At 37.5% G+C, this 26,461-nt stretch overlaps 1 protein-coding gene across 3 annotated transcripts in view; it reads left to right on the forward strand.

Moving 5' to 3' along the window:
* Xrn1 (5'-3' exoribonuclease 1) overlaps positions 1-26,461 on the forward strand; it is a 110,703-nt gene that overhangs the window by 54,297 nt on the left and 29,945 nt on the right. For 2 of the 3 annotated variants that reach the window (XM_027410923.2, XM_027410924.2), the window contains exons 20-30: positions 2,255-2,386; positions 3,871-4,033; positions 6,907-7,020; positions 10,046-10,144; positions 12,940-13,055; positions 13,629-13,775; positions 18,454-18,543; positions 18,771-18,906; positions 23,242-23,298; positions 23,553-23,685; positions 25,312-25,381. In XM_027410923.2, the coding sequence (XP_027266724.1) occupies positions 2,255-2,386; positions 3,871-4,033; positions 6,907-7,020; positions 10,046-10,144; positions 12,940-13,055; positions 13,629-13,775; positions 18,454-18,543; positions 18,771-18,906; positions 23,242-23,298; positions 23,553-23,685; positions 25,312-25,381 (1,257 nt within the window). Of the gene's footprint in view, positions 1-2,254; positions 2,387-3,870; positions 4,034-6,906; positions 7,021-10,045; positions 10,145-12,939; positions 13,056-13,628; positions 13,776-18,453; positions 18,544-18,770; positions 18,907-23,241; positions 23,299-23,552; positions 23,686-25,311; positions 25,382-26,461 lie in introns of those variants that run through there. The other variant, XM_027410925.2, reaches the window with a different exon arrangement.

Raw genomic sequence — 26,461 nt, forward strand, 5'->3', positions numbered from 1 at the left:
AAGCTCATACCCTTTTAGTCACTGAATAATTAGGCAGGTCTTTCTTAATAATTTTAAACTTTTATTTCATATAATGCTTTTCCTCTTTTTTTTCACTTGCATGTAGCTAAAACTAAGTTTTGTTCATGGGTCAAAATTGTATTATCTGAGTTATTACATGTCAAAAAATATCCTTTTGTTTTTAAACATACATTGGATTATGATTTTAGAAAATCAGTCTTTGTCTGTTCTCCTTTTCCCTTAACCCTGCACACATCTCCCACTTGTATTTTCCATAAATGTTATTGATTACTGTAATTGTATTGAAATTGTAGTTGCTGGCATTTCTGTGAGAAATCTTGAGGATTCCTTGTTGGAAGAGTAAAATTTAGTTCTCCCTTTGGTATGTAGTCCAGATTGCTAATATTTTCTTTGAAATATTTTGTAGTTTTACCATCTTTTACATTAAGCCATGATCCATTTTAAATGATTTTTACATAATTTTACAGATGTAGATTGCTTAATATAATTTGCCTATGAATCATTCAGTTGCTACAACATCATTTGTTAAAGATTATCTTTTCTTTGTTGGATTGCTTTTGTCAAAGGTAGTTACAGAGGCTGGAGAGACGGCTCGGCAGTTCAGAGCACTTTCACTCTTGCAGAGGACCTGGGTTTGGGTCCCTGCACCAGCACATCTCACAACCATCTGTAACTCCAGGTTCAGGGGATCCAAAGCCTTGTATGTGCCTTCATACACAAGGCATGCACTGAAGGCACATACATACATACATGCAGGCTTTCTCACTTTATATAAAATATATATTAAAATATAAAATAAAATATATAAAAATAAACAAATCTTAAAAAGTTAAGAAAAAAAATTAGTTCCAACCTGAGAGTCTTCATCAATGGCTTGTGCTTTTCAGCTTTTATCTGCTATGCACTGCTATGCACAAAGCCCTGGCATAACAATAACAAACATTTTTTTTAAACCTGAGTGTATTAGTATGGGGTTTTTCTGGCTCTCTAGTCTATTCATGCTTATGGACTTTTTTATGCCCATTTCTTTCTTTTAAATTTATTTTTATTTTATGTCCATTGTTTTGCCTAAATGTATATCTGTGTGAGGGTCTCAAAAGCCCTTGAACTAGATTACAGACAGATGTGAAGTACCATGTTGGTTCCTGGAATTGAACCCAGGTCCTCTGGAAGAGCAGAGTGTGTTCTTAACTGCTGATTCATCTCTTCAGCCCCTGTGCCCATTTCTTGATTATAACTTTATGCCAAGCCTGAACATCAAAGTGGCACATTTGACTTGTCTTTTTTCTTTTTCTTTTTCTTTTTCTTTTTGTTTTTTCAAGATAGGGTTTCTCTGTGTAGCCCTGGCTGTCCTGGAACTCACTCTGCAGACCAGGCTGGCCTTGAACTCACAGAGAACCACCTGCCTCTGCCTCCTGAGTGCTGGGATTAATGTATGCACCATCACTGCCAGGCTATGACTTTTCTTTAAAAATGGTTTTAGCTATTCTAATTTGTTGCAGTTTTAAGATAGATTGTTCTGTACCTATTAATATTGAAGGAATTTTTATACAAATTTTATTAAACCTAAATGATATAATTGTTCACACTCATGATTTCAGCACTCTGGATTGAGGCATGAAGATCTCTTCAAACTTAAGACTACCCCAAGCTATGTAGAGTTTAAAGGATAGCCTGTACTACATAGCCAGCCCATGTCTTGAAAGTGACATTGGGGGAGGGGGAGAAAGGGGAAGAGGAAAGGAAGAAAAACTTAAGTAAAAGAAAAATTTTGCACCTATAGATGAATGTGGGGAGGTTTGATACTTTTACTATAGTGGGTTGTCTAACCCATGAACACTGTGTACCTCTCTGTTATTTAAATTTTTGCCTGCTTTTATTAGTGTTTTATCTTTTCATTACACTAATGATTTATCATCTTGTCATGTTTATGTCCCAATAGTTTATCTTTTCTTAAGGTGAGACAGGGTCTTGCTGTGTGGTGTGAGCTGGTCTCAAATTCATGCTCAAAACATCCTCTTCCCTCAGTTCCTCAAGTAACTGGGCATCCAGAGATAGACCAGCGTGCCCAACGTAGGAAATCCCTACCCATCTTTATTCTCCAGTTAAATTATTGTATTCAAAAGAGGTTTGGGTTTGGGGGTTTTTGTTTTTACAGTTGTAACCTGCAAAAGCTCTACATGAAAGCACAAATTTGGGCTTACATAATTTCTACTTTGTTTTTATTGCTAAGGTTTTACTTGGAAGAACCTCCAGGAACACAGAAAGTTTATTTGGGGAAAACTGCTCCACCATCTAAAGTCATCCAACTTGCAGATAAAGAACAGTCGAACTGGACTAAAGAAATACAAGGAATTTCAGAACAGTGAGTGTCATAGAGAATTTGGTTAAGGGCTGGATAAATGGCTTAGAGGTTAAGAACACTGGCTTCTTTTACCCGGAGTTAGGATCCCATGTAGTGATTTACTTATTCTTTAACTCCAATCCCATAGCATCAGTGCCCTCTTCTTCCAGTCTCCAGGGCATCAGGCACACATATGGTACACAGATAAACATGCAGACAAAACACCCACACGCATTAAATAAATACATTTTTTAAAATGTCTTAGTTGAGCATGATGGTACACAACTTTAATTACCACACTTGGGAAACTGAGGCAAGAGGACTATGAGTTTGATTCACTCTTCTTAGCACAGTGTCAGATATGAGACAAGGAAATGCAGATGCAAAGAGTGCAGGGCACTGGGGATTGTAGCTCAGTTTGTCCAGAGCTCGAGTTCAATCCCTAAAGTCATTTAAAGAGAAAGATTGGAGTGTTAAAAGGTATACAAATTTAAATTGGAAGCCAGAAGAATCAACAAGGAAAAGGTAATTATTTATTTATGAAAAGTTTATATGACATATAAATGTAACAAGTGAGCCTTTGAAATGAGTAACATACTTAAAATACTCCTAGTGAGTTCCATGATGCCTTTTTTCACTTCTCCTTAAATTTAAAATTTTTATTACATTTAGAGAGAGAGAGAGAGAGAGAGAGAAAGAGAGAGAGAGAGAGAGAAACCTTCCTTGAATGTGAAGTTCTAGAGTTTTTATAGATTGATTTTTTTCATTCAGGCACATAATCAGTGGAGAAATGATCCACAGTCTAACATCAATACTGGCAAAAGTTTATGGCAGTGATTCTCTATTGGGGGATAAAATGGAGTCAGATAGATAACAGATATTTTATGATATTTTATTAAGAAATAGTACTCACAGATCCACCTAGCCAGGCGACAAAGAGTAGGGAAGAAGGGAAGTGCGTTTGTGCCCCTAAATTCTTTAAACCTTTCCCACATCACTCTGACCACACCCAAGTAGGCGTGGTCAGTGACACCTGTGTCCAGCCCCAAGCAGGAATGGTTAGCATTACCTGTGGCCATGTCCAAGCTGGCATAGTCAGCCGTACTTCTAATCATGCTTTCTCCCTATAATTCTCAACCTGTGGCTTGAGACCCCTTTGGGGGGGTCAAACAACCCTTTCACAGGGGTCATCTAAAACCATCAGAAAACACAGATGTTTAAATTATAGTTACAGGGCTGGAGAGATGGCTCAGCCGTTAAAGGCTAGGCTCACAACAAAATTACAGTTATGAAGTAGCAACGAAAATAATTGTATGGTTGGGGGTCAGCACAACATGAGTCCCTGCATTAAAGATCACGGCATTAGGAAGGTTGAGAACCACTATTTTCAGGGTGCTGAGAACTCCTGTGTATTTACTTGCAGTGTATGGAGGTGTTTGATTGATGATTATCACCTGGACTGCATACAGACCTCCACATGTTTATCTCTTTTCCTGTTCCTTTAGATACCTAAGGAGAAAGGGAATAATAATAAATGAAACATCTGCTGTTGTGTATGCCCAGTTGCTCACAGGTCGTAAATATCAAGTCAATCAGAATGGGGAAGTTCATCTGGAAAAACAGTGGTCAAAACAGATTCTTCCTTTTGTTTATCAAACTATTGTTAAGGTAAGGTTCCCACCCAAGTCTCAATTCTTTCTTAGTGTACACTGTTAAACATTGTTTTAAAAAGTACTGCCAGCTGGGTAGTGGTGGTGCACACCTTTAGCCCCAGCACTTGGGAGGCAGAGGCAGGAGGATCTCTGTCGAGTTCAAGGTCAATCTGGTCTACAGGATGAGTTCCAGGACAGCAAGGACTGTTACACAGAGAAACCCTGTCTTGAAAAAAAAAAAAAAAACCACTGCCGGCTGGGTCTGGTGGCCCAGGCCTGTGTAATCCCAGCTGTTTAGGAGGGTGAAGGAGAAAGATTACAGGTTCAAGGTCTATCTAAACCAAATAATGAGTTCAAGGCCAGTGTAGACAGCTGGGCAACCTAGCAAGAACATTTCTCAAATTTTTTTAAGGACTAGAGATACAGCTCAGTGAAAGAGTACTTGCCTAGCATTCATGAAGTCCTAGATGTTTGAAGACTCAGCAATGCAAAAAAAAAAGGACACTCACAATAATTAATATTTATTTATGAATAGAATAATAATTTAGCAATGTATAGTTAACGTGTTACATATAATATATATACAGATATATATTTCACTAAAATATATTATTTGGGGGCTGCCCAAGTGGCTCAGCAAATCAAGGTGCTTGAGCCAAGTCTGACAATCTGAATTCTGAATTCTATCTGTGGAACAGCCAGGCATGAGGATTTGAATTCAGTCCTTGGAACCCATGTGGTGGAAGGAGAGAACCAGCTCCTACAAGTTGTCCTCTGACACAAGCACACACACTAAATAAGTGGTTCTGTTCTAATTTTGATTTTTTACATTTTTTAATATTATTCTGTATAAGGATTATTCCATGCCTACTCAGCATGTACAAGTAAGGAACATGTTTTTGATTTTGCAGTAGTTTTTTGTTGTTGTTGTTCCTTTGGTTGGTTCATTGATTTTTGTGTTTTTGAGACAAGTCTGTCAGTTATATAGCTCTGGTTGTCCTAGAACTCACCATATAGACCAGGCTGGCCACAAACTCACAGAGATCTGCCTCCCAAGCCGTGGGATTATTGGTATATGGCACCATGCTTGGCCAATTTTATGGTAGTTTTTAAGAACTTGTTTTCTAGAATAAATTTCTAGAACATACCATTCTTAATATGTTGACAGTTTTTTTTATCCTTCAAAAATACTGGCCTTAGCCAGGTATAATAATGAACACCTGTAGTCATAGCACTTGGGAGGTTGCAGCAAGCAGCAAGAAGATTGTGTATTGAAGACCATGGTGGATAACATATCAAGACTTTTTTTTTTTTTTTTTTTTTTTTGAGACAGGGTTTCTCTGTGCAGCCTTGGCTGTCCTGGAACTCACTCTGTAGACCAGTCTGGCCTCAAACTTACAGCGATCCGCCTGCCTCTGCCTCCCAAGCACTGGGATTAAAGGTGTGCGCCACCACTGCCTGGTTCATGACCCTTTCTTGAAGAAAATTTCTTTTTCCAGAAATAGACTAATGAATATTAAAGGCTTTGCCTGTGTGTGCATATTCTCTAGTATTGTAAGGGGACAGTGGGTACTCTTTATCCAAGGATTGCTATTTGACAGCTTCAGTTCCCTTCATTCAACCGAGGTCTAAAAGTGTTACCTGGAAGGGACCAGAACTAAGCAATTCATACATTTTAGATTGATCACCATTCTGAATATTGAGACAAATCTCGTGCTGTCGCACAGTTGGAAATCATCTTTGTCCAGTGCATCCATGCTATATGGGCTACCCACTGAGTAGTATCTCAGCACCAGCTCAACTGCCATGGGATCATGGTGCATAGTAACATTTATTTTACTAAATGACTCTGAAGTGCAAGAGTGATGGCACTGGCAGTTAGAATATGCCTCCTGTGAGGAGAAGAAAGTTTTCCTCTTTTGCTGAGAATGGTTCGATTACAGACAGTAAGAATGAATATTCCATTCATGATATTGTAAGGAGAAGTGCTTGCTTCGCTATTGCTGCTGCACTTCACACTTGGATCATATGTCCACATTTCCTAAGTTCTCAGTCAGGCACCACATTTCATCACATGGATTGTCACATCATCACATGAAGGGAAAAGGTGAATACAGCGCAAGACTCTTTGAAAGGAAGAGACCACATTCGCATAAGTCTAGTCTTCTGTTACTGATATCTTTCACTGTTATCTAATGTAGAAAGTAAACTGTCATAAATGTGTATTATACAAAGTATTTATCCATTTTGTTACTGACTGTTGTTTTAGACATACACAGTGTGGAGGGGGCTTGAAATCTAACCCTATCCCATGGATAAGGGGGATACTGCTATCTGTACCAACCCTGTAATCTGAGAAATGAACTATAGAGTAGTAATTAAGAGCACAGATTACCTGAAGCAGCTTCTTTATGAGGTTAATAGTAAACTTCTGCCACCACTGGTTATGGAGGAAATTGAATGAAGTAGATACAGGTATGAAGTGTCTAGAAGATGTCACACGTCATTGTGTTTTAGATTTGGGTATTCCTGTATAGAAAGTCTTCCTAGTTGACATTTACAGACTAAACAGATTTAATCCCATAAGAAAAAAGATGATATTCATGGGGCTGGACAGATGGCTCAGAGGTTAAGAGCACCGACTGCTCTTCCAGAGGTCCTGAGTTCAATTCCCAGCAACCACATGGTGGCTCACAACCATCCGTTATGAGATCTGGTGCCCTCTTCTGGTGTGCAGATATACATGGAAGCAGAATGTTATATGCATAAATAAATAAATAAATAAATAAATAAATAAATAAATAAATAAATAAAATCTAAAAAAAAGATGATATGCAGGCTTTTGAAATACTAAAGTGATGATTAACTTTTATATTTCATTTTGTATAGGACATCCGAGCTTTTGACTCTCGTTTCTCCAGTATCAAAACATTGGGTGATTTGTTTCCTCTGAGAAGTATGGTCTTTATGCTGGGAACTCCTTATTATGGCTGCACTGGAGAAGTTAGTTTCAATTTTGTTATTAACTAACTTTTTATTAATACAGTTATTCATCTTAAATATAAAATAAAATGTAATGCTAAAGTGGAAACATAAGAAAGAATTCATTTGCGTAACTTAAGAACAAAGTTTTGAGCTATAGTGATAAGCAGGTGATCAGGAGGTAGGAAAAAGAATTCAAAATCTGGTGGTTTTGGTTTTTGGTTTTCTGGGAGGGTTTCTCTGTGTAGCCCGGGTTGTCCTGGAACTCACTGTGTAGACAAGGTTGGCCTCGATCTCATTGATTCATCTGCCTCTGCCTCTGCCTCATACTAAGATTAAAGGTGTACAACACCACCACCTGGTTTTTGTTTTAAATATATTTGTAATAAGTTATGTCTGAAGCAATCATAAAATTATTTTAAATAGATTTTATGTACACGGTTAATGGATTTTTTAATGTATTGATGTGTTTAATAATTTTACTTCTCGAACAGAAAAAAGTACATACAGAAATGGAATAAGAGAAAATAAGAGTCTTTGGGGGACAGATTAGTGGTACTGTTAGGAATTCTGAAGCATATGTGCCTATGCTTGTGTGTGTACATCCATATTTTTCTAGCTATAGTTTTCAAGAGTAAGACACTTTGGTAGCAGTAGACACACATAATAGTCAGATCTTGACCTCTACGACCATAACAATTCACTAAAACAACAGTCTTTCTCACTAAATTATCTGATTCTAGGTCTTGAGCAGGTAAGATACAAAATGTTTCTGATACATCAGATGCCAAAAAGCAAAAGTTCTCAAAAGAATGAGAGATCCATGCCAGTCAGCACAGGAACAAGGTGGAAGGTGGTCAGCTCTTAATAGTTTGAGTGGCAGAATAATTAATTACAGTAACAGATTTAAAGTAATTGAGGAAAATGAGGAATTCATCATTGCATGCTAATAGTAAAAAAGATAAAACAAGAAAAACTTTATTGTGGACGTAGGTCAGTAGTGAGTTTAGTGCCTATCTAGCATGCACCGGTCCCTAGGTTTGATACCTAGACCACAAACATAAAAGTAAGTATAGCGAGGATGCTGGTGTTGGAAAACCATTTTGCAAATGCAGTGATTGAATTGGGGAAGAATGAGTCAAACTGGGCAAATCTTATGTGAAGCAGATTTTTCATGGTCTTAAGACTGTCTTTTCACAGACTGTTGATTAGTTACAAGGAAAATAAAAACTATAATTGTACAATGGGAGAAATTGAAGAGCATATTGACAATGTGATCAGTTAGTAACAGTTAGAAAGTGATTGATACTGAATAAATCCAGATATGATGCCCTAACACAGACACATCACATAGAGGCTATCCTGGCAGCAGATAATGTCTAACTGTAGTTGGGTTTTTGTTTGTTTTGGATTTTTTTTTTTTACTCTTTTGGGAGCCTGCCACCAAGCTCCCAAATAAATGCACATTCTTACTTATGAATACCCAGCCTTAGCCTGGGTTTTTTTCTAGCTAGCTTTTCTAACTTAAATTATCTTTGACTACATTTTTGCCTTAGGGCTTTTACCTTTCTTTATTCTATTTATATCTCTCTTTCCTACTCTGTGGCTGGCTGTATGGCTGGGTAGCTGGCCCCTGACACCCTCCTCTCCTTCTTTTCTTGCTTCTCCCTCTTCTCTCTTCTCTCCTATTTATCCTTTTGTCCTGGCAGCCCTGCATATCCCCCTCCTGCCTAGCTATTGGCTGTTCAACTCTTTATTAGACCAGTCAGGTATTGTAGACAGGCAAAGTAACACAGCTTCACAGAGTTAAACAAATGCAACATAAAAGAATGTAATACATCATTGCATCATTAAACAAATAGTCCACAGTATAAACAAATGGAACACATCTTAAACTAATATTCCACAACATATAACTTCATTGCAAAAAGTAAAATAAGGAACTTTAATTTGAATAGTGCTGCATCTCAGTGGTAGAGTGCTTGCCTGACATACTAGGTTCCATCTCCAGTATTACACAAAGAGAAAGGCAAAATGAAAAGTGAAGAACAAATTGCATTCTTCTGAATACTTAACATTTTGAAAGTACTCACCAAACAATGATCTGAATATAATCTAGATTGAAGGATGCTAAAAATTCAACTAGGGACTAGGAACATAGCTTAATAGTGGACATGTGGGTGCCTTCATCTTGACATTGGGGAGGCTGGGGCAAGAGGATGAGTTTGAAGCCTGCCTGGACTGCATATCATTAACTGCTTCAATAACAAGAAGATAGACAACTAAGTTCAATATCTTATGCTAGCTTGGAGAGGGAGGAAATAATTCTGCATAGAACATTATTGGGTCCATTGATAAATTGGAATATGAAGAATGGCTGAGACTAAAGTATCAATGTAAATTTACCTGCCTAAGAATGATACTGTTGTTTTATAATAAACTATTCTTAATGATATACACTAAAATACTCATAGCTTAAGGACACAATGTCTATAAGGTATCATCAAAGCATTGAGAGGACCTGGGGTTTTTAGTTCATGCTTGTAATCCCAGCACTCAGAGGGCTGAAGCAGGATCACTAAGTTTGAGGCCAGCCTAGACATCACAATGAGTTCAGAGCTAACTTGTAAATACAGACTGAAACCCTGTTCCAAAATACTAGTAGTAGAAGTAGTTGTTGTAGTAGTAGTATTTGTATGCATGTACATATATATGCACATTGTATACAAATGTTAAAGACATATTCTTTATAGTAGTAACAATGCATGAATCTATGTCAATGTTTTCAGACATTATTTGCAACATTTTGGTAATTTGAAGTTATCTGCAAGTAAGTTTTTTTTATATGTGACTAAAACTATTAACGCAAATATAAAATGACTCACTCTTGTGATATTTTAAAATCCTATTACAAATTACAAGAAACTTTCCACTGTCTGATTTTATGACAATAAAATTCTATTTTAGAAGATTATCATTCAAATGAGGGGGGGGGAAGGAATGAATGTAATGAAAGATTAAAACAGTGTGATTGTTCTACCCCCAGGTTCAGGATTCAGGTGATGTGATCACAGAAGGTAGGATTCGTGTGGTTTTCAGCATTCCATGTGAACCAAATCTTGATGCTTTGATACAGAACCAACATGTAAGTACAATAGTTGGTATTGCTTAGAATAAACTTTTTTAATGCTAAGGTATTTTTTCTGCCTCCTTAAAATTAATTTCAATATTTAATTTAAGAATAAGAGGCTAGAGAGAGAGAGTTCTGTCAGTAAAGTATTTTTAGTGAAGCACTAGGGCCCTAGTTCATATCTGCAATACCCAGGGCTAAAAACTGGGCTTACTGGGCTGGAGAGAGGGCTCAACACTTAAGACCACTACTGACTGCTCATCCAGAGGACCTGGGTTCAGTTCCCAGCACCCACATGGTGGCTCACAACTGTCTATAGCTCCAGTTCCAGGGGTCCCGACACCCCCACAAAGACATACATGCAGGCAAAATACCAATACACATAAAATAAAAGTAAATAATTAAAAAAAAAAAACTGAGCTAATGGTGCATGCTGTTCTGCCATTGCTGGAAGACAGGTCTCTGGGGCTAGCTTTCCAGCCAGTTGAGCCTGATTGATGAATGGCAGGCTTAGAGATCCTGTTTCACAAAAGAAAATCTCAAGTACATGGCATCTGAGGAATGACACCAAGGTCATCTTCCACACATGTGCTGTGACATGCATGCCCACTCATAAACAAACACACACTGAAATATAAGGGAAAAGTATGAATCTATTCCCCAAAATTCATGTATACCTATTCATATAAATCTACCATAACATATTAAGTACCCAGGTTTAATCCCTAGCATTGAATATATATATATTGAATATTGAATATATATATATATAGAGAGAGAGAGAGAGAATATATATATTGAATATTGAATATATACATATTCAATGCTAGGGATTAAAATATATATATGAAAATCTTCAGCAACAAAAAATTGCAGAAATTACATTATTACTTGGTGTTTATTTTGTATTGTGATGTGGCTTAAGGAATAAAGGATCAGCATACCCATGAGGGAACTTTAGATAAAGAAGGCAGAGGTGTCCCTAAAAATCTTACCATCGGCTCTCTACTGTAGAAAGAGTTTAGACGTTATGGTCAGGTATGAAAGTGTCTCACTAGATGAAGAAGCTGGAACACCTCTATAAAAGAGAGCACATAAGGTGTTTCTATACTCTCACTTTCTTTGCCCCAGTATTTTAGCTTTGCTTTTTATGTTGACTAGGGTACTACAGCACAGCTCAGAATTCTCAAATGCAGTGCCATTAGTGCTTGGAACAGTACACTTGTATCTATGGCAGCTTTGTAAATAGGACATTTTGTCCCTGGGCTCTCAATGCTAGTAACCTGTGCCAGTTATTATAAATGAGTGTTCCTCTACACATTTCAAAATGCTTATTAATAAGGTGATACTTCTTATAATTAAGAAATACCACCTTAATTATTTTGATCTATTTTACAAAGCATACTTGTTCTATATTTTCTTATTACTAAATCTTACGATATTCTTGTTGAACAACCATGTTCTGTGTCTATATGAGTGTTTAGACAACTTTTTATGTAGCCCAGGCTGGCCTTAAACTCACTGAGCAGCCAAAGATAATCTTGAACTCCTTATCATTCTGCCATTGCTGCAGGGTTATGCACATGTACACATTTGGCTAATAATATATTCATATATTTTAATAGTAATTTGATATTCCAGCCCACCAAAGACAGTTAACCTATTTAGACATCATTGTAGATACATATGATCAATATAATAATGGTGGCTGATTTAATCCCTTACTAACCCCAAGAAATTGATTTTATGTTAATGAAAATATCCCATATTCATCTATGAGCCTAAAGTAAGAATATAAACTAGGGGGCTGATGATGTCGCTCATTGGGGTAGAGTGCTTGCTTAACCTTCATGAGGCTCCCTGGGTTCTGTCACCAGTACTGCATGAACCAGTTTAGTGGTCCAAGCCTGTAATTCCAGCACTTAGGAGGAGGAGGCAAGAGAATCAGAAGTTCAAGATTATCCTCAAGCACATAGCAAGTTCAAGGCCAACCTGAACTACATAAAATGGCCTCTCTCTCTTCTCTCTCTCTCACACACACACACACTTAACCTGTAACTCATACACTTACAAATTATTAGACTATGAATAAAAAGTAGTGTCTTTATGCATCACATAAGGAGTGGATATGATTGTTAGTGCTAGTTGGTATTGGATTTGCAAATTATTTCCTTCCTAGTTAAAAATGATACTTCTTTTTTTTGTCTTTTCTTCTTTTGTCCTGTCACTTAATATATTTTATTTTTCTAATTGAAAATAGACTTTTTCATAAATATATTCTAATCACAGTTTCCCCTTTTTCTCAATTTTTATTTGACTGTGACTTTCATATAATAGTAAAAATTAATGGAAAAGATTACTTACATTCATATATGAAGGAGACTTTTTACTTCCCTCACTTGCAACTGTTTGGATGATATACTTATGCTTGACTTCAGCACAGTAATTTTTGAAGCCTTGTTTTATTCCATGTACTTGTTAGCTAGCCCTGCTTAAAATATGAAAATTAGTTTTAAAAAATGTTGTGTGAAGAATTTTCTGTAGTACTTGCGGAATTTATTTATTGAGACAGATTTACAAACTGTGCTTCCTACTCCTTGATTTATCCTTGAAAAGACTGTTTTAAAGAGAAAGAGAGACGCTTTCAGACCCCTCAGGGGTGGGGGCAACCAAGTGATCATGTATGTTCATGTTGCCAAAATCCAGTGGTCAGTAGTGTATTAATTACCTACAGATCTCAAAGGTAATCAGCTAGTACTTAATGTAAACATGTGTTTCCATAATTGATCTCTTTATTTTTATATTTAAAGAAATACTCTATAAAGTACAACCCGGGATATGTGTTGGCCGGTCGCCTTGGAGTGAGTGGATACCTTGTTTCAAGGTTTACAGGAAGTATTTTTATTGGAAGAGGATCTAGGAGAAAGTAAGTTTGTGTTAGGGATATTTGCTTAAAATGGCAGAAAAATTAAATGATAGAGATTAAATGCTTACTATCTCGGTATTAATTTTCTCAAATTAGTGACTGAGGACTAAGTTGCCCATAAATTCCTCCATTGGTGCTACTTTACATGAACAGCAAATGTTTTAGATGCTTTCAAAGACAGTTTGTATTTTTAGCAGCTAACCTTGAAAAAAGGTATCAGAGGGTGTGTGTGAGCCTCAGTAATATATTTCTGTGAATTCTGTTTTCCTTTTTTCTAATCATGTAATTTATATGCTTGGATCTTAAAACCTGTCCTGTAGTTTTTTTAATTACTGCTAGTTAGTAGTAACCATGCAAACTAAAGTGTAGAACAATCAGAACTGAGCTTTCTAAAAGTTGAAAATACCTGTTGGGGTTGGTGATGTAGCTAAGTGATGTACTGCTCGTCTGGCAAGCACAGGACTTTGGATTCAGTCTCTAGCGCTGTTAAAAAGAAAAAAAAGAAAAAAAAAAAGAACTTTTTATTTTGAACAAATTTTAAAACACTTGTGTGTATATGTGGTTTAAACTTAGCCCTCATGGAGACCATAAAGCAAATGTGGGTTTAAATCTCAAATTCAACAAGAAGAATGAGGAAGTCCCTGGATACACAAAGAAAGTTGGGAGTGAGTGGATGTACTCCTCGGCAGCGGAGCAGCTTCTGGCAGAGTACATAGAAAGGTGAGCACCCAGTGAGGCAGCTTCTCCCCAGCCTCTCAGCTCAGCAGGCACTGCTTATTCTGCCTGGCTCAGACCCATTAGGAAAGGGAGATTGTGTCCTTCAGTAAAACACACAGCAACATTTAGGCATGGTGACATACACCTCTAACCCCAGCACAAGGGAAGTAAAGGTAGAAGGGTCACAATTTGGAGACCATTATTACCTAGGTAGTACATTTAAGATCAGCCTGGGCTATGTTAGATCCTGTTTCAAAAAAAAAAAAAAAAAAAAAAAGTGCAACAACATATTTGCATTAATAATTCCATAGGAAATGTGTTAACATTTTTACTAATAAATATTAACTGAGTTACTTAGAAGGAATTATAGTTAATATGTTCACTTCTGATTTGCAATTTAAGGTTCTTTCTACTATTGCACAGGTTTCTATCCTCTTTGTCATTGAGTATCCCTGTGTTGGTTTCACAGAGGTCTCATAGTAAAGTACCACAAACTAGCTGGTTTCCCCAAGGTGAACTAATTAGCTCACAGTTCTGGTAACCAGAATCAGCATGTCAACAGGGTTATAGTCCCCTAGCTCTCTCACTTTCCTGTAATTTTATGTGTTTCTTGTCTTGTAGATTGATAATTCCAATTCTCTATCTTCAAGTGACAGTGTCTTTGCCTAAGTTTTCCCGGGTCTGTCTTCATTTCTTCTCTTTGTAGTAGTACCAGTCATTGAGCTAGGGCCCTCGCTGATAGTTGTTTCTTTTAGAACCCCATTTCCAAATAAAGTCTTATTCTATATCTATCTTAAATCTAATTTTGTTAGTCTAAGGACATAAGTTTACTATTGCATGTGTGATGTGTGCATGTGCAAGAGAGTGCCCATACCCATACTTGGGGGGGGTGTGCCCCACCATGCAGGGGGGACAGTCTGAAGACAGCCTTGTTGAGGGAGTTTCCACCTTCCTTTACATGGTTCCAAGAATTTAACTGATGTTGCCAAGCTTACATCTTCAGGAAGCAAATACCTTTATACTGAGCCATCTCCCTGGCTCAACGTTCTGTATCTTTTGAAGAAAACAGGGGTACCATTCAGTTCCATATTTTCACATGAAAATTTAGCTTGTTTCTGTACTCATTTCCATATTTCCTTAAAAGGTTGTGTTCAGACTTCTTTTTCTTGACTTTGAGATTTAGGAACTCCTGCCTAGCATGTTTAAGGCTCTGGGTTTTGTCTGCAATAATAAAAAAAGCAAAGTTTTTATTTTTATAGTTGTCACATATCCATTGATTTCCAACTGTGAAAGAGTTCTCTGTGAGTTGCAGCTCTTCCTCATTCTCTCAGACATGAACATATTTCATACAGTTTTTATTACAATTTTGGATTAAATTTATAAGGTTTACATGATTATAATAAATATTCACAGCTTGACCTATAATGTATTAATGATTACATTTTCTTCCCTGTCCACATTTTTATTTTCACATTTTTTTCATCAGATTATTATTTACACACATATATATTAACTAAGCTGAGAATTCTGCCAAACAGATTAGGGGTTCTCTTAGTTCCATCTCTATCCTAAAGCTTTGGTCTCTATGTCAACTTAAACTGGTGGCTCTAAACGTATCACTTAGCTCTCAGTCCAAAGACACTGTCTCTATGTCCCCATTGAAAATTCTTTCATTTTCTGGTTCCCATCCCTTGATCTTTATAGCTCCCATGTTGATGGTACATTTAACCCCAATAGCCTTTAGGGGTGGCGGCTTTGTTTCTGCAAATACTTTTTTTCTTTCTCCTGCACTTAATTGTAGCTTGTCGAGGTAGAAAGTCATAGATGGCAAATTATTTCCACTCTGGGTTTTGAAAGCACTGCTCCATTCTTTTCTTTTCTCCTTTATTGCCTTTCATAAATCCTGTGAGTCCTGGTCTGAATCTTTGTGTTATGATCTATCTGCTTTTTCTAAGATACTATTGTTGCATATTATTTTGTGTTTGAGAGTGTCTTGTCTACATGTAGGGTCAGAAGAGGACATCATATCCCCTGGAACTAGAATTACAGGTGGCTGTGAGTCGCCATTTGGGTGCTGGAAACTGAACCCTGGTCCTCTATAATAACAGCCAGTGCTCTTAACCTGTAAGCCATCTCCATCCCTTGGTGTCCTGTTTCCATTTTCTGGGCTCTTTCTACCTGTCAATTCTGTTGACTGTGGTGATGATTCACACATCACATTACATTCTGGGAGACTGCCTTATAATATTTCTTTAATAATTGATAAAATCAACCTTTTTTTCTGTTCTTTCTCTGTGGGACTCCTAGATTGATCCTTTTGTCTCTTTGTTGTCTTCTCCTCCTTTTCCATATTGTCTTACTCTAGGAGACATCCTCAATTTTATCTTGTTTGGGGGTTTGTTTGTTTTTTTTTGGTTAGTTAGTTGGTTTTGGTTTCTTTTTTATTTTATTTTTATTTTTAAGGACAAGGTCTCCCACTATGGCACCCTCCTGCCAGGCTGGCCTCAACCTCAAAAAGAGTACAGACTAGACTGAAACTTGTAGTCCTTCTGCCTCAGCCTCTTGAGTGCTGGCATTATAGGCATGTATCAACAATCATTCATTTTTTAATGTGTCTGCATGTTTGTGTGTGCCTGCAGAGGCAAGAAGAAAGCAATCAGATCCCCTGGAACTGGATTTAGAAGCAGTTGTGAGCCACTGAAAAGTCTTCTTTTTATTTCCATTTTCTCCAAATTATTTTTTCTCCTCTATTTGATTTATTGCACCTTTTATGTTAGAGATTTTTTTCTCTGCTTTCTAGTGTTTCTTGGTGTGTCTGTATTTAACAAGGATGTACAAAAAGCCTATTGGGAATTTAGTGCACTTGGGTGGGGCTTTCACATGGGACATTACTATTTCTAAAACAGATCTTCTGATACCATTACCCTGTATACATATCTTCTAACTGATTAGTTTTTCCTAGAGAGGTATCTTCTAGCCTTTTCCTTGCATAATGGATGTAAGGAACAAATCTGACTGCTAGTATTCTGGAAATTAGCCAAGTAAAATGGGTTTTGTTGCCCCATGGATTCTGTGATTACTTCCCACCCACCCAGATCTTTCTTAGATTGAAGAATCTTTTCCCCTGGTAGAGGCAATGCTGCTAGCAGCCCTCTGCCTGCAAACTCTCTTCTGGAGTTTTGTAGATAAAGAGAACTACCTCATCTAGAGTCACGTTCCCTTTCCACAACATAATGCCTGGTGTAGGATATATAAAAGCTAAAGCAACCTGCCTGCCCCATCTAGGACTAATGTGAAGGGCTAATCCAGTTTGAGATCTTTGTGGGACTGGCCAGGAAATCCACTGAGAACAACTCACAGCGCAACATCTTCCTGTCTCCATTGCCCAGTTCTGCTTGTTTTCTTTTCCCTTCCTACAAGTATTGATTTCATAAGTCTCCCCACTAAATTTTTGCATGTCTGTCTCCTTCTCAGAGTCTGCTTCCTAGAGATGTGATGCTCCTGACTTGCTGTATGGTATCTACGTGTGCATGAATTCCACTACAGCACAGCACCTGTCCTCTGCCCCTTGCACCATCCCTACCCACTACAGCTCTCTGTCTCTGCTATAACCAAAGCTAGGGTGTTTCTTGGCTGACCTGTCTAAAATATAGCTGTAGGTACTAATGCAGGGCTATTCCAACTGCTTGCTATATACATTTTCAATGTAAATGCTATTAAATATGCCTGAAGCCCATAATTCATGAGTGTTTACAGATTCAAAAAAAAAAAACTTAGACTTGTTTACCTATTTTTTTTTTAGTTGTGTAAGTTTATTGTGCATAGCTAAAGAGCAGTCCACAAGTGAAAGACTGAACTGAGAATAAGAAACTCAAATTTAGTACAGCTCATGAATCCCTAGGCAAAAGTGTTGTAACTTTTTTGTGATTGGCAGCCTCTCTTTCATCCAGTGACTTGCCCTGTTTGTTTATGCTTCTTATTCCTATCTATCAATTCAGCTGAATCTCATCAGTCCCGTGTCTAACTTCTAAAAGTTTGTTCCTCAATGGTAGGACATTACATATCCCATTTTTTTAATTTCTCTTTTTTTGGTCTATGTCCAGTTTTCTACTTTATTGTTATTTTAATGAATTGGGGAAGGACCAAAGATGTGTTTACTCTGCTTGGATGCTTGTAATTTTGAAGAATATCAGAAGAAATTTATAAACTTTTAATTTTCTTCTTTATGAAATGTTCCAGCTTTGTTACAAAAATTAGAAAATTAACTTTTAAAAACTATATATTGTTGTAGCACAGTCCTAGCATTGAGGAAGCTGGAACAAGAAGTTACCCTGGGTTACATAGGAATCCTGTCTTTAAAAAGGGGGAAAAAATAAAGAAATCACAAATACTTTTTCCATTCATCTAATCCCTCATGTTTTAATCAAAGAAGAAACAGAGTCATAATTGGATTTTTTAGTAATTGAACCATTTCTCTGTCAGCCAATAGGAATTTTCTTGGAGCTGTAGGAATACTCTATCAAACCTTTCAGTCTCATTCCTCATTAATACTACCCTTTAATAATACTATAATAATCCTCAGTTATTCCACCTGTCCCCATTAAAATCCAAAAACCACTTAATGGGAAGTTTACATGAAGATAATTGCATATTTTAAAGCAATATTTTCTTTGTTGACTAGAGCGCCAGAACTGTTTAGTTATATAGCCAAAAACAGCCAAGAGGATGTGTTCTATGAAGATGACATCTGGCCCGGAGAAAATGAGAATGGGTAAGCAAGATTTGTGGTACTTATACTGCCCCGTAGTTCAATTACAGGTTTCCATTTGGAAGTTCAGCTAACGTTACCTTTTTTTTTTTTTTATTTTGCTTCATTTTTGCTTTAAATTTCTTAAATCTGATAATTTACAGTTCCCAGAAAGTTTTTAGCAGATCCTTAGTATAAACCCTCAAAAAGTTTTAATCAGTGTGAAAAAATTACTACTGTTTTTATTGCAGTGCTGAGAAAGTTCAAGAAATTATTACTTGGCTGAAAGGACATCCTGTGAGCACACTGTCCCGTTCTTCTTGTGATTTACACATTCTGGATGCAGCCATTGTTGAAAAAATAGAGGAAGAAGTTGAGAAGTGCAAGGTACTAACTTTCAGTAACCATGGTTACTGATGAGAGCTGAAGTTAAAATGGACAGCATATTATCGTTTGTCTGTGTTTCCATCAACTAGTGTATGTACTTAATGATTCTCATTAATACTGAATAATCCTGTAGCATTTCCAGCAACTGTTAGGAAATTTAAACCAGTAAGTGTAAATATACTTCAGTGTGCTAAAACTATAAACTTTAAAATTTGTTTCTTTGTAATATTTCTAATTTTATAATTCTAGTCACAATAGAAAGTTTGTGGATGAGAAATAATGATGATTTCCTCTGGTTTACTATTGCAATTACACTCTCTGAAGACAATTCGGCGCTAGTGAGGTGGCTCAGTGGATAAAGGTGCCTGATGCCATGAAGTCAGTCCCTGGGTGCACGGTGGAAGGAGAGAACCAGCTCCCCAAACTTGCCCTCTGACCTCCACTCCACACTTTGTGCACGGTACATGCACTCACCCAGGCACATGCACACACAGACACACACACACACACACACACTGATATCTTGTTTTTCTACTCTGCTGTTTCAAAGCAACCAACTTAACACAGTTGACATAACCTATTTTATCCTTTTTTAAATAAATGGTACAATAGAAGTGGATTGTTATATTGATATTTTTTAACATTAATTTCTCCTAATTTGCCTTTTTATTAATGATGCCTTAATAACACACTTTCTTTTTTAAATTAGTAACAAAATCAGTTAAGACTTGGGCTCAAGAGCCATTCCTGACCCCTTGAACTCAAGATTCTTTTTCAATATTTTAATTTTTTCATGCCTCCATTTCATCCTTGGCAAATCAGTAATAAAATAATGCCTACCTCATAAACTATGATCATCAGTAAGACCAGCTGGGATAGAACATGTTCTTCTCAGGACAGAAAATGTGGTTCAGTTGACAGAGAGTCTTCCTAGAATACACAAAGCCCAGATCTTATCCCAGCACCACATCAAGCCAAGTATGGTGGTGTATGCCCATAACCTCAGCACTCTAGAAGTAAAGGAAAGAGAGCCAGAGTGAGTTCCAGGACAACTGGGGCTACACAAAGAAAGTCTTATGAAAAACAAACAGATTATCCTATATGTGCTGGTGGTAGTGGCACACACACCTTTAATCCCAGCACTCAGGAGACAGATCTCTGACTCAAGGCCAGTCTGATCTACAGAGTGAGTTCCAGGACAGCCAGGGCTACACAGGTAAATTTAAAAAAAAAAAAAAAATATGCTCACAGTACACAGCTGCTTTGAATGCTGGTGGTAGTAGTGTTTGGATTCCCATGGAATATACTCAAACACAGTGGTAGTAGCCGTGAAAACCACAACTACATGACTTTTCCTCTTAGAAGAAAACTTAATAGACTCACAGCCATGTTTTGCTTTGTTTTCAATACTGTGAATTAGACAAGGACATTGCCACTGAGATAGCACCATCAGCCCTAAGCGTTCATTATTCAGAGTAGGGACTGGAGAGGTGGTTCTATGGTTAAGAGCACTTGGTGCTCTTGGAGAAGAACTGGATTTAGTTCGCAGCACCCACATAGTGTCTCAAAAACCATCTATAACTTCAGTTCCAGAGGGTTCAACTCCCACTTCTGCCTTCTGCAGACACTGCGTGAATGTGGTATATTTACATACCTGCAGGCAAACATCTATACACACTTAAAAATAAATATTTAAAAACTTTTTTCAGGACAATGAGCTCATTTGGATACAAAGGATTCTATGATGCTTCCAGCTGTGATCCCAGAACTTAGGAGGCTGTCATAGAAGGATTGCACTAGTCTGAGGCCAGCCTTGTCTGTATTAGTGAGTTCCAGGACAGCCAGGACTAGAGTAAGACCCTGTCTCAAAAATAAAAACAGGGCTAGGAAGATGGTTCTCTGGATAGGCTTGGATGCTGTGCAAGCCTGAGGGCCTGAGTTCAGAAACCCTGTACTCCCATAGAAGACCAGCATGGCCACACGTACCTGTAACCCTGTAACCACAGCATTACATGGGTTGCAGGGGGCGGGGGGTGGGGGGGTGTTAGAAGGCAGACAGGATTTCTGAAGTGTACTAGCTGCCAGTCTTGTTGGGGATGGGGGCTGGAAAGGTAACCCTGTCTCAGAGTCTAAAGCAGAGCACGCTAGAGAAGGACATCTGCCCTCCTCCTCCAGCCTCCCCATGTGTGTCTGCAGGCACACACATATACATTCATTCATGTGTTCACACACAACACAACACTGTTTTACCCATCTTTTCTTTATTTTGCAAACCTAAAATAATATACAAAATTATCGTTTATTACAGCATATACATTTAAGTAAGATGAGAATTTAAAGCGTATTTCTGTGTGAAAGGAGTATAACTAGGGTTTTACTATGTTATTACAGTAATAAGGAGAGAAGAAAAAACTAAATACAACATTCTGAAAATGATATAAACTTTCTAATGCAGAGCCATCAGTCAGTGAATGTGTCAGTAGTAGAGTACTTGCCTAAATGTCTAAGATTTGGATTAGACCACACACACACACACACACACACACACACAGTGAGTTTTCTTATTAGACAGTAGTTCTTATACTGGAAGAACATTTTTAAACATTCTGGGTTCCATTCAAGTGCAATGTTCCTTAAACTTTAAGGTACAAGTAATCCACCCTGGAATCCTGGTTAGCACTGGTTCTGAAAAGCCAAGTGTGGTAGTACCACCTGTAATCCCAGCACTTGGGATGCAGCAGCTACAGGATACAGGAGGACTGCCATAAATATAAACCAAGCTCATTTTTAGCAAGTTCCAGGCCAGCCATGGCTACATAGCAAGACCCTATTAAATGGGAAAGAAATAAACTGGATCTTTTGGGTTCTGCTACGCAGAGGATCACCTCTGCAAAGCTTCAAAACAATCCTAGTTTCCTGAGCCGTGAGCAGGTAAGAGGCTGCATTGTGCTCCAACTTCAGTTCTGACAGAGCCATAGAGCATGATGTGAGAAACTACATTCTAAGGGAAGTAACATTTGCTTACATGTAACTATTCTTGGCCAGGAAGGTTTATTATTTATTTTTCTGCATCTCTTGGAAAAGTTTCTATTCATTTATTTTTAAATTCAAAAATTATTAATTTATTTTAAAAATTAATTTTAAAAGCAAAATAACATAGACACATAATACCATACTTAGAAAGACTATTTAATATATTTTTTCTTTTCTGTAAGTATGAAATGGGTTAGTTTTGACTACAAATTGTCAGAATTGTAGACCAAACTAGACCTTTAGAAGATGCCTGTAAACTTGACTGCAAGCACTGTGGATGTCAGATCTAGGTTCAGGAGTATGTCAAAGAGAGGACACTGCCCAGATCTCCTCACCTACTCATGTTGTGAAGATTAATCTGATAGCCCCTTCTCACTACTGCACTTAGTACTCTAAAATAATTTATCTGCAGTATACTTCTAACTTTGAGTTTTTCTCTTGTATCCTTCAAAATAATTTACTGGGCCAGTGAGACAGTTCAGTGGGTAGAAGTGCTTGCCATCAAACCCAGTGACCTGAGTGTTAATCCCCAGGACCCCCGTGATGAGAGAAGAGCACTGACTCCTTCAGGTTATCCTCATAGCTCCATTTCTAGACCATGACACATATGCACATGCACACACAAAAAGTTAAAAACACAAATAAGGATAACTTAAATATTCTACTTTAAAACTTATAAGTAAGAATTTAGAGTTATGGCATGTACCTTTAATTCCAACATTTGAGAGGCAGAGACAAGTGGATGTCTGTGAGTTCAAGGCCAGCCTGGTCTACACAGCAAATCCCAGCACAACCGGGTCTACATAATGAGACCCTACTTCAAAACAAAAATGAGGGCCAGCAAGATGGCTTATCAGGTAAAAGGCACTTGCTACCCAGTGATTGGAGTTTGATCTCTGGGCTCTTCATAAAGATAAAGGAGAGAACCAACTCCACACATAATAACTAAAATAACAAGACTTAAGAGTTTAGGCTGGCCGGGTGTTGGTGGCGCACGCCTTTAATCCCAGCACTAGGGAGGCAGAGGCAGGCGGATCTCTGTGAGTTCGAGACCAGCCTGGTCTACAAGAGCTAGTTCCAGGATAGGCTCCAAAGCCACAGAGAAACCCTATCTCGAGAAAAAAAAAAAAAAAGAGAGAGAGTTTAGGTTGTATTCATCTCATGAATATGCATTTCACTACTGCAGGTGCAAAACTTCAGGTTTTTTTTTTCTTAAAATTAATAACTATTGGCTTTATAAAATTCATAGATGTTAGAACTGGTGAATGGCTTTATAATTATTTGAATTATTTTCTTACTCAGCAAAGAAAGAATAATAAAAAAGTACGAGTGACGGTGAAGCCCCATCTGCTGTACAGAGTAAGTACAAAGTTGCTATTTTTACTTTGCAAATATATAGGAAGCAAGAATTGTCTCAAGCCTGCATGGTGGCATGCCTATAATCCCAACACTCAGGAGATGGAGGCAGAAGGCTGCTGGTACTTGTAGATGGCTGAGGCTGGAGAAGTTTGCACTCGGCCTGGGCTACATGAGACCATGCCTCCATAAACAGACAGGAGGTTTCCAGTGTGACAGGGGCTCTTTCCTTAAAATGCATGCTCACTTCTTTTCAGCCTTTGGAGCAGCAGCATGGAGTCATCCCTGACCGGGACGCGGAGTTCCGTCTGTTTGATCGTGTTGTAAACGTGAGAGAGAACTTCTCAGTGCCAGTCGGCCTCCGAGGCACCGTCATTGGAATTAAAGGAGGTTAGACTTCAGTACTTGATGTCTTCATCTGCTTTCTCATTGTGAAGTAGAGCATAGCTTTGTGTGATGTGTGCATCTAAGCAGAAAATAAATCCGAGAAAAGGCTAAATCGTTTATTTTTGAGAAAATAATTCTAGAGAATTTTCTAGAGAAAATTTTCTTTTTCTGTTTCACATAATCATCTGAGAAGCAGCTGAATGGAGGGGAAGTTGAGAAGACCTGTTTATAACTTGGTAGTTTATGTATATCACACTAAAATTAAACAAGCCTTAGAGGGATACTTACATTTTTATGAAACTGAACGGAAATTTTCATCACATCTTACACTTTTAACTAATCTTACTCATAGTTTTACCTTTACATTATAAACTATAGTTTAAATAAGCCAGATAATCTAGAAAGCTCTCAAAATAAACACTGTGCTACTTACAGTGAAAAGATTTTAGATGACTTTTATGAGTACAACTAGATTATAGCCAGTTGTGGTGGTCTACACTTGCAGTCACAACACTTGGGAAGCTGAAGCAGTAGGATTACCACAGGTCCAAGGCCAACGTTGGATACATAGAGAATTCCAGGCCAGTCTAGGCTACAGAGTGAGACTTTGTCTGAAAAATAAGAAAATGGAGAAAGGCTTGCTAATAAACATATGTTCCCAAGTTCCATCCCAAGAATTCATAAAAACTTGGGTATTAGTTAGGGTTTCTATTACTATGATGAACACCCTGAGGCGAATTGCGTTTGCTCACTTGAGTGCCAGACTGTGTGTGTGTGGAGGTCAGAGGATAATTTACAGGAATAATTCTCTCTTTCTACCAGTTGGGTCATGGGGATTGTACTCAAGTCATTTTACCAGCAATGATAAATTCTCAGTCATTCCATTCCTAAATACCAACTCAGGAAAAAATAAGACTTGAATTTACACCAAGCCTTGTATGATAATCAAAAATTAGAAAAAAATCTAAATACTTGCCAGTAAGTGAATGAATAAACTGGATGCTATTCACTATGTAATGAAATGCTTCTCAAGATTAAAAAAAGAAGAAGAAATGATACATTTGAAATGGATGACTTTTAATTGTGTTGAAAAAAGCCAGAAAAAAGAGATTAGAAGCTATATCATCTTATTTAAATAAAATTTTAGGTATATGCACTAGTCTATACTGACAGTGTTTTAATAGTTTTCTGATTAATAAGGTGTATACTACAAAATGACACGGAATAATTTGAGAATAACTGTCTCATTTATTGCTTCTTTAATTACATATGGTAAAATGTATTACATTACATAGTTTAGATCTATAAATGAACTTGCAAAACACTGCTATACATTATTTTAGATATGTCCACAGATAGTAAAAGTGTAAAGATATGTATAGAAAAGCAAACTGCTGGGTGAGAGCTGGGGTTGCCTTTTAGGGAATAAGAACACGGTGGTCTTCTAAGGCATTTGTATTGTTGCTTGCTTTGGATGACAGTCTGTGTGATGCTATGTCATTCTTCATATTTAAAATGTTTTTTGTGAACTTTTAAAATAAAGCAAAAGCTTCTGGGTACTCTGAAACCTTATTGCTGGCTTCTTGTTATATGGTCATTGGTCTGACTCCCTCTCTTTATCTTCAACAGCTAGTAGAGAAGCTGATGTCCTATTTGAAGTATTATTTGATGAGGAATTTCCTGGAGGCTTAACAATAAGGTTTGTATTTCCAAATATTAATTGTACCTTGTGAATAGTCCATGCAGGATCTTGCTAATGTTACTTTTCAATGTGTTTGCCCACAATTTGACATCATAGTTGCTCCTAGTGTTATAACAGTCAGTAAGACGGACCTGTCTACCCTCCGGAGTTTTCATTTAGCAAAAGGAGATTCAGCAACTGACTATATTGTTTAGTTAAAATGTGACAAGTACATGAATAGTGGTTAACTGTGCTAAGATGGAAGAATAGAGTGAAAAGTACTCAGGAAGACAGGATAGAACATGCAACAAAGATCATTTTCTAGTTAAGTGACTTGAGGAGTAGAGCCAGCTGAATTCAATGACATGGAAGTCTTTGTTGTCTAATGGAGTGGAGTTGTTGGGGCTTAGCCAGATGGTATTGGCTTGAGGAGTGAATGGCAATCTAGTAATGGAGACAGGAAATTTGACTCTGATGAAGAAAAGCAATCATTGGAAGTTACCAGGTTTACCTTAGTTTTTTCTTTGTTTGTTTTGTTTTGTTTTGGGTTTCTTTTGGTTTTTTGAGACAGGGTTTCTCTGTAGATTTGGAGCCTGTCCTGGAACTTGCTCTGTAGACCAGGCTGGCCTCAAACTCACAGAGATGTGCCTGTCTGTGTCTCCTGAGTGCTGGGATTAAAGGCTCAGTCCGACTGCTACCACCCAGCAGAAGTTACCGGGTTTAAAGTAGTGTGTATTTAAAAACAAATGGAGTCTGATGTCGTTTTGAGGAAACTCTAATACAAAGTTTAAGTTCACAAATTACGAAGTTTAAAGGTACAGGAGACACTAGTTAGATGAGCTGTCTCACTTAGACTTTGTAATAAAGATTACTAGAATATTGGGTGGAAGAAATTGGATCCTTTTCCAGTTTTTCTTTCTAAAATGTAACTGCAAAGCTGACATGAACTTAATTCCTTTTGTGTCTGTGTTTTGGTTAATGGGCAATTAATAATTTAAAACTACTTTCGATATAAAACCTTGTCTAAACTGAATGGTTTCTACAAGATGCCATTATTGGGCCAGCTAGACGATGCAACAGGCACAGGTGATTGATGGC

The sequence above is a fragment of the Cricetulus griseus genome, chromosome 4 (genome assembly GCF_003668045.3).
Source record: "Cricetulus griseus strain 17A/GY chromosome 4, alternate assembly CriGri-PICRH-1.0, whole genome shotgun sequence".
NCBI lineage: Eukaryota > Metazoa > Chordata > Mammalia > Rodentia > Cricetidae > Cricetulus > Cricetulus griseus.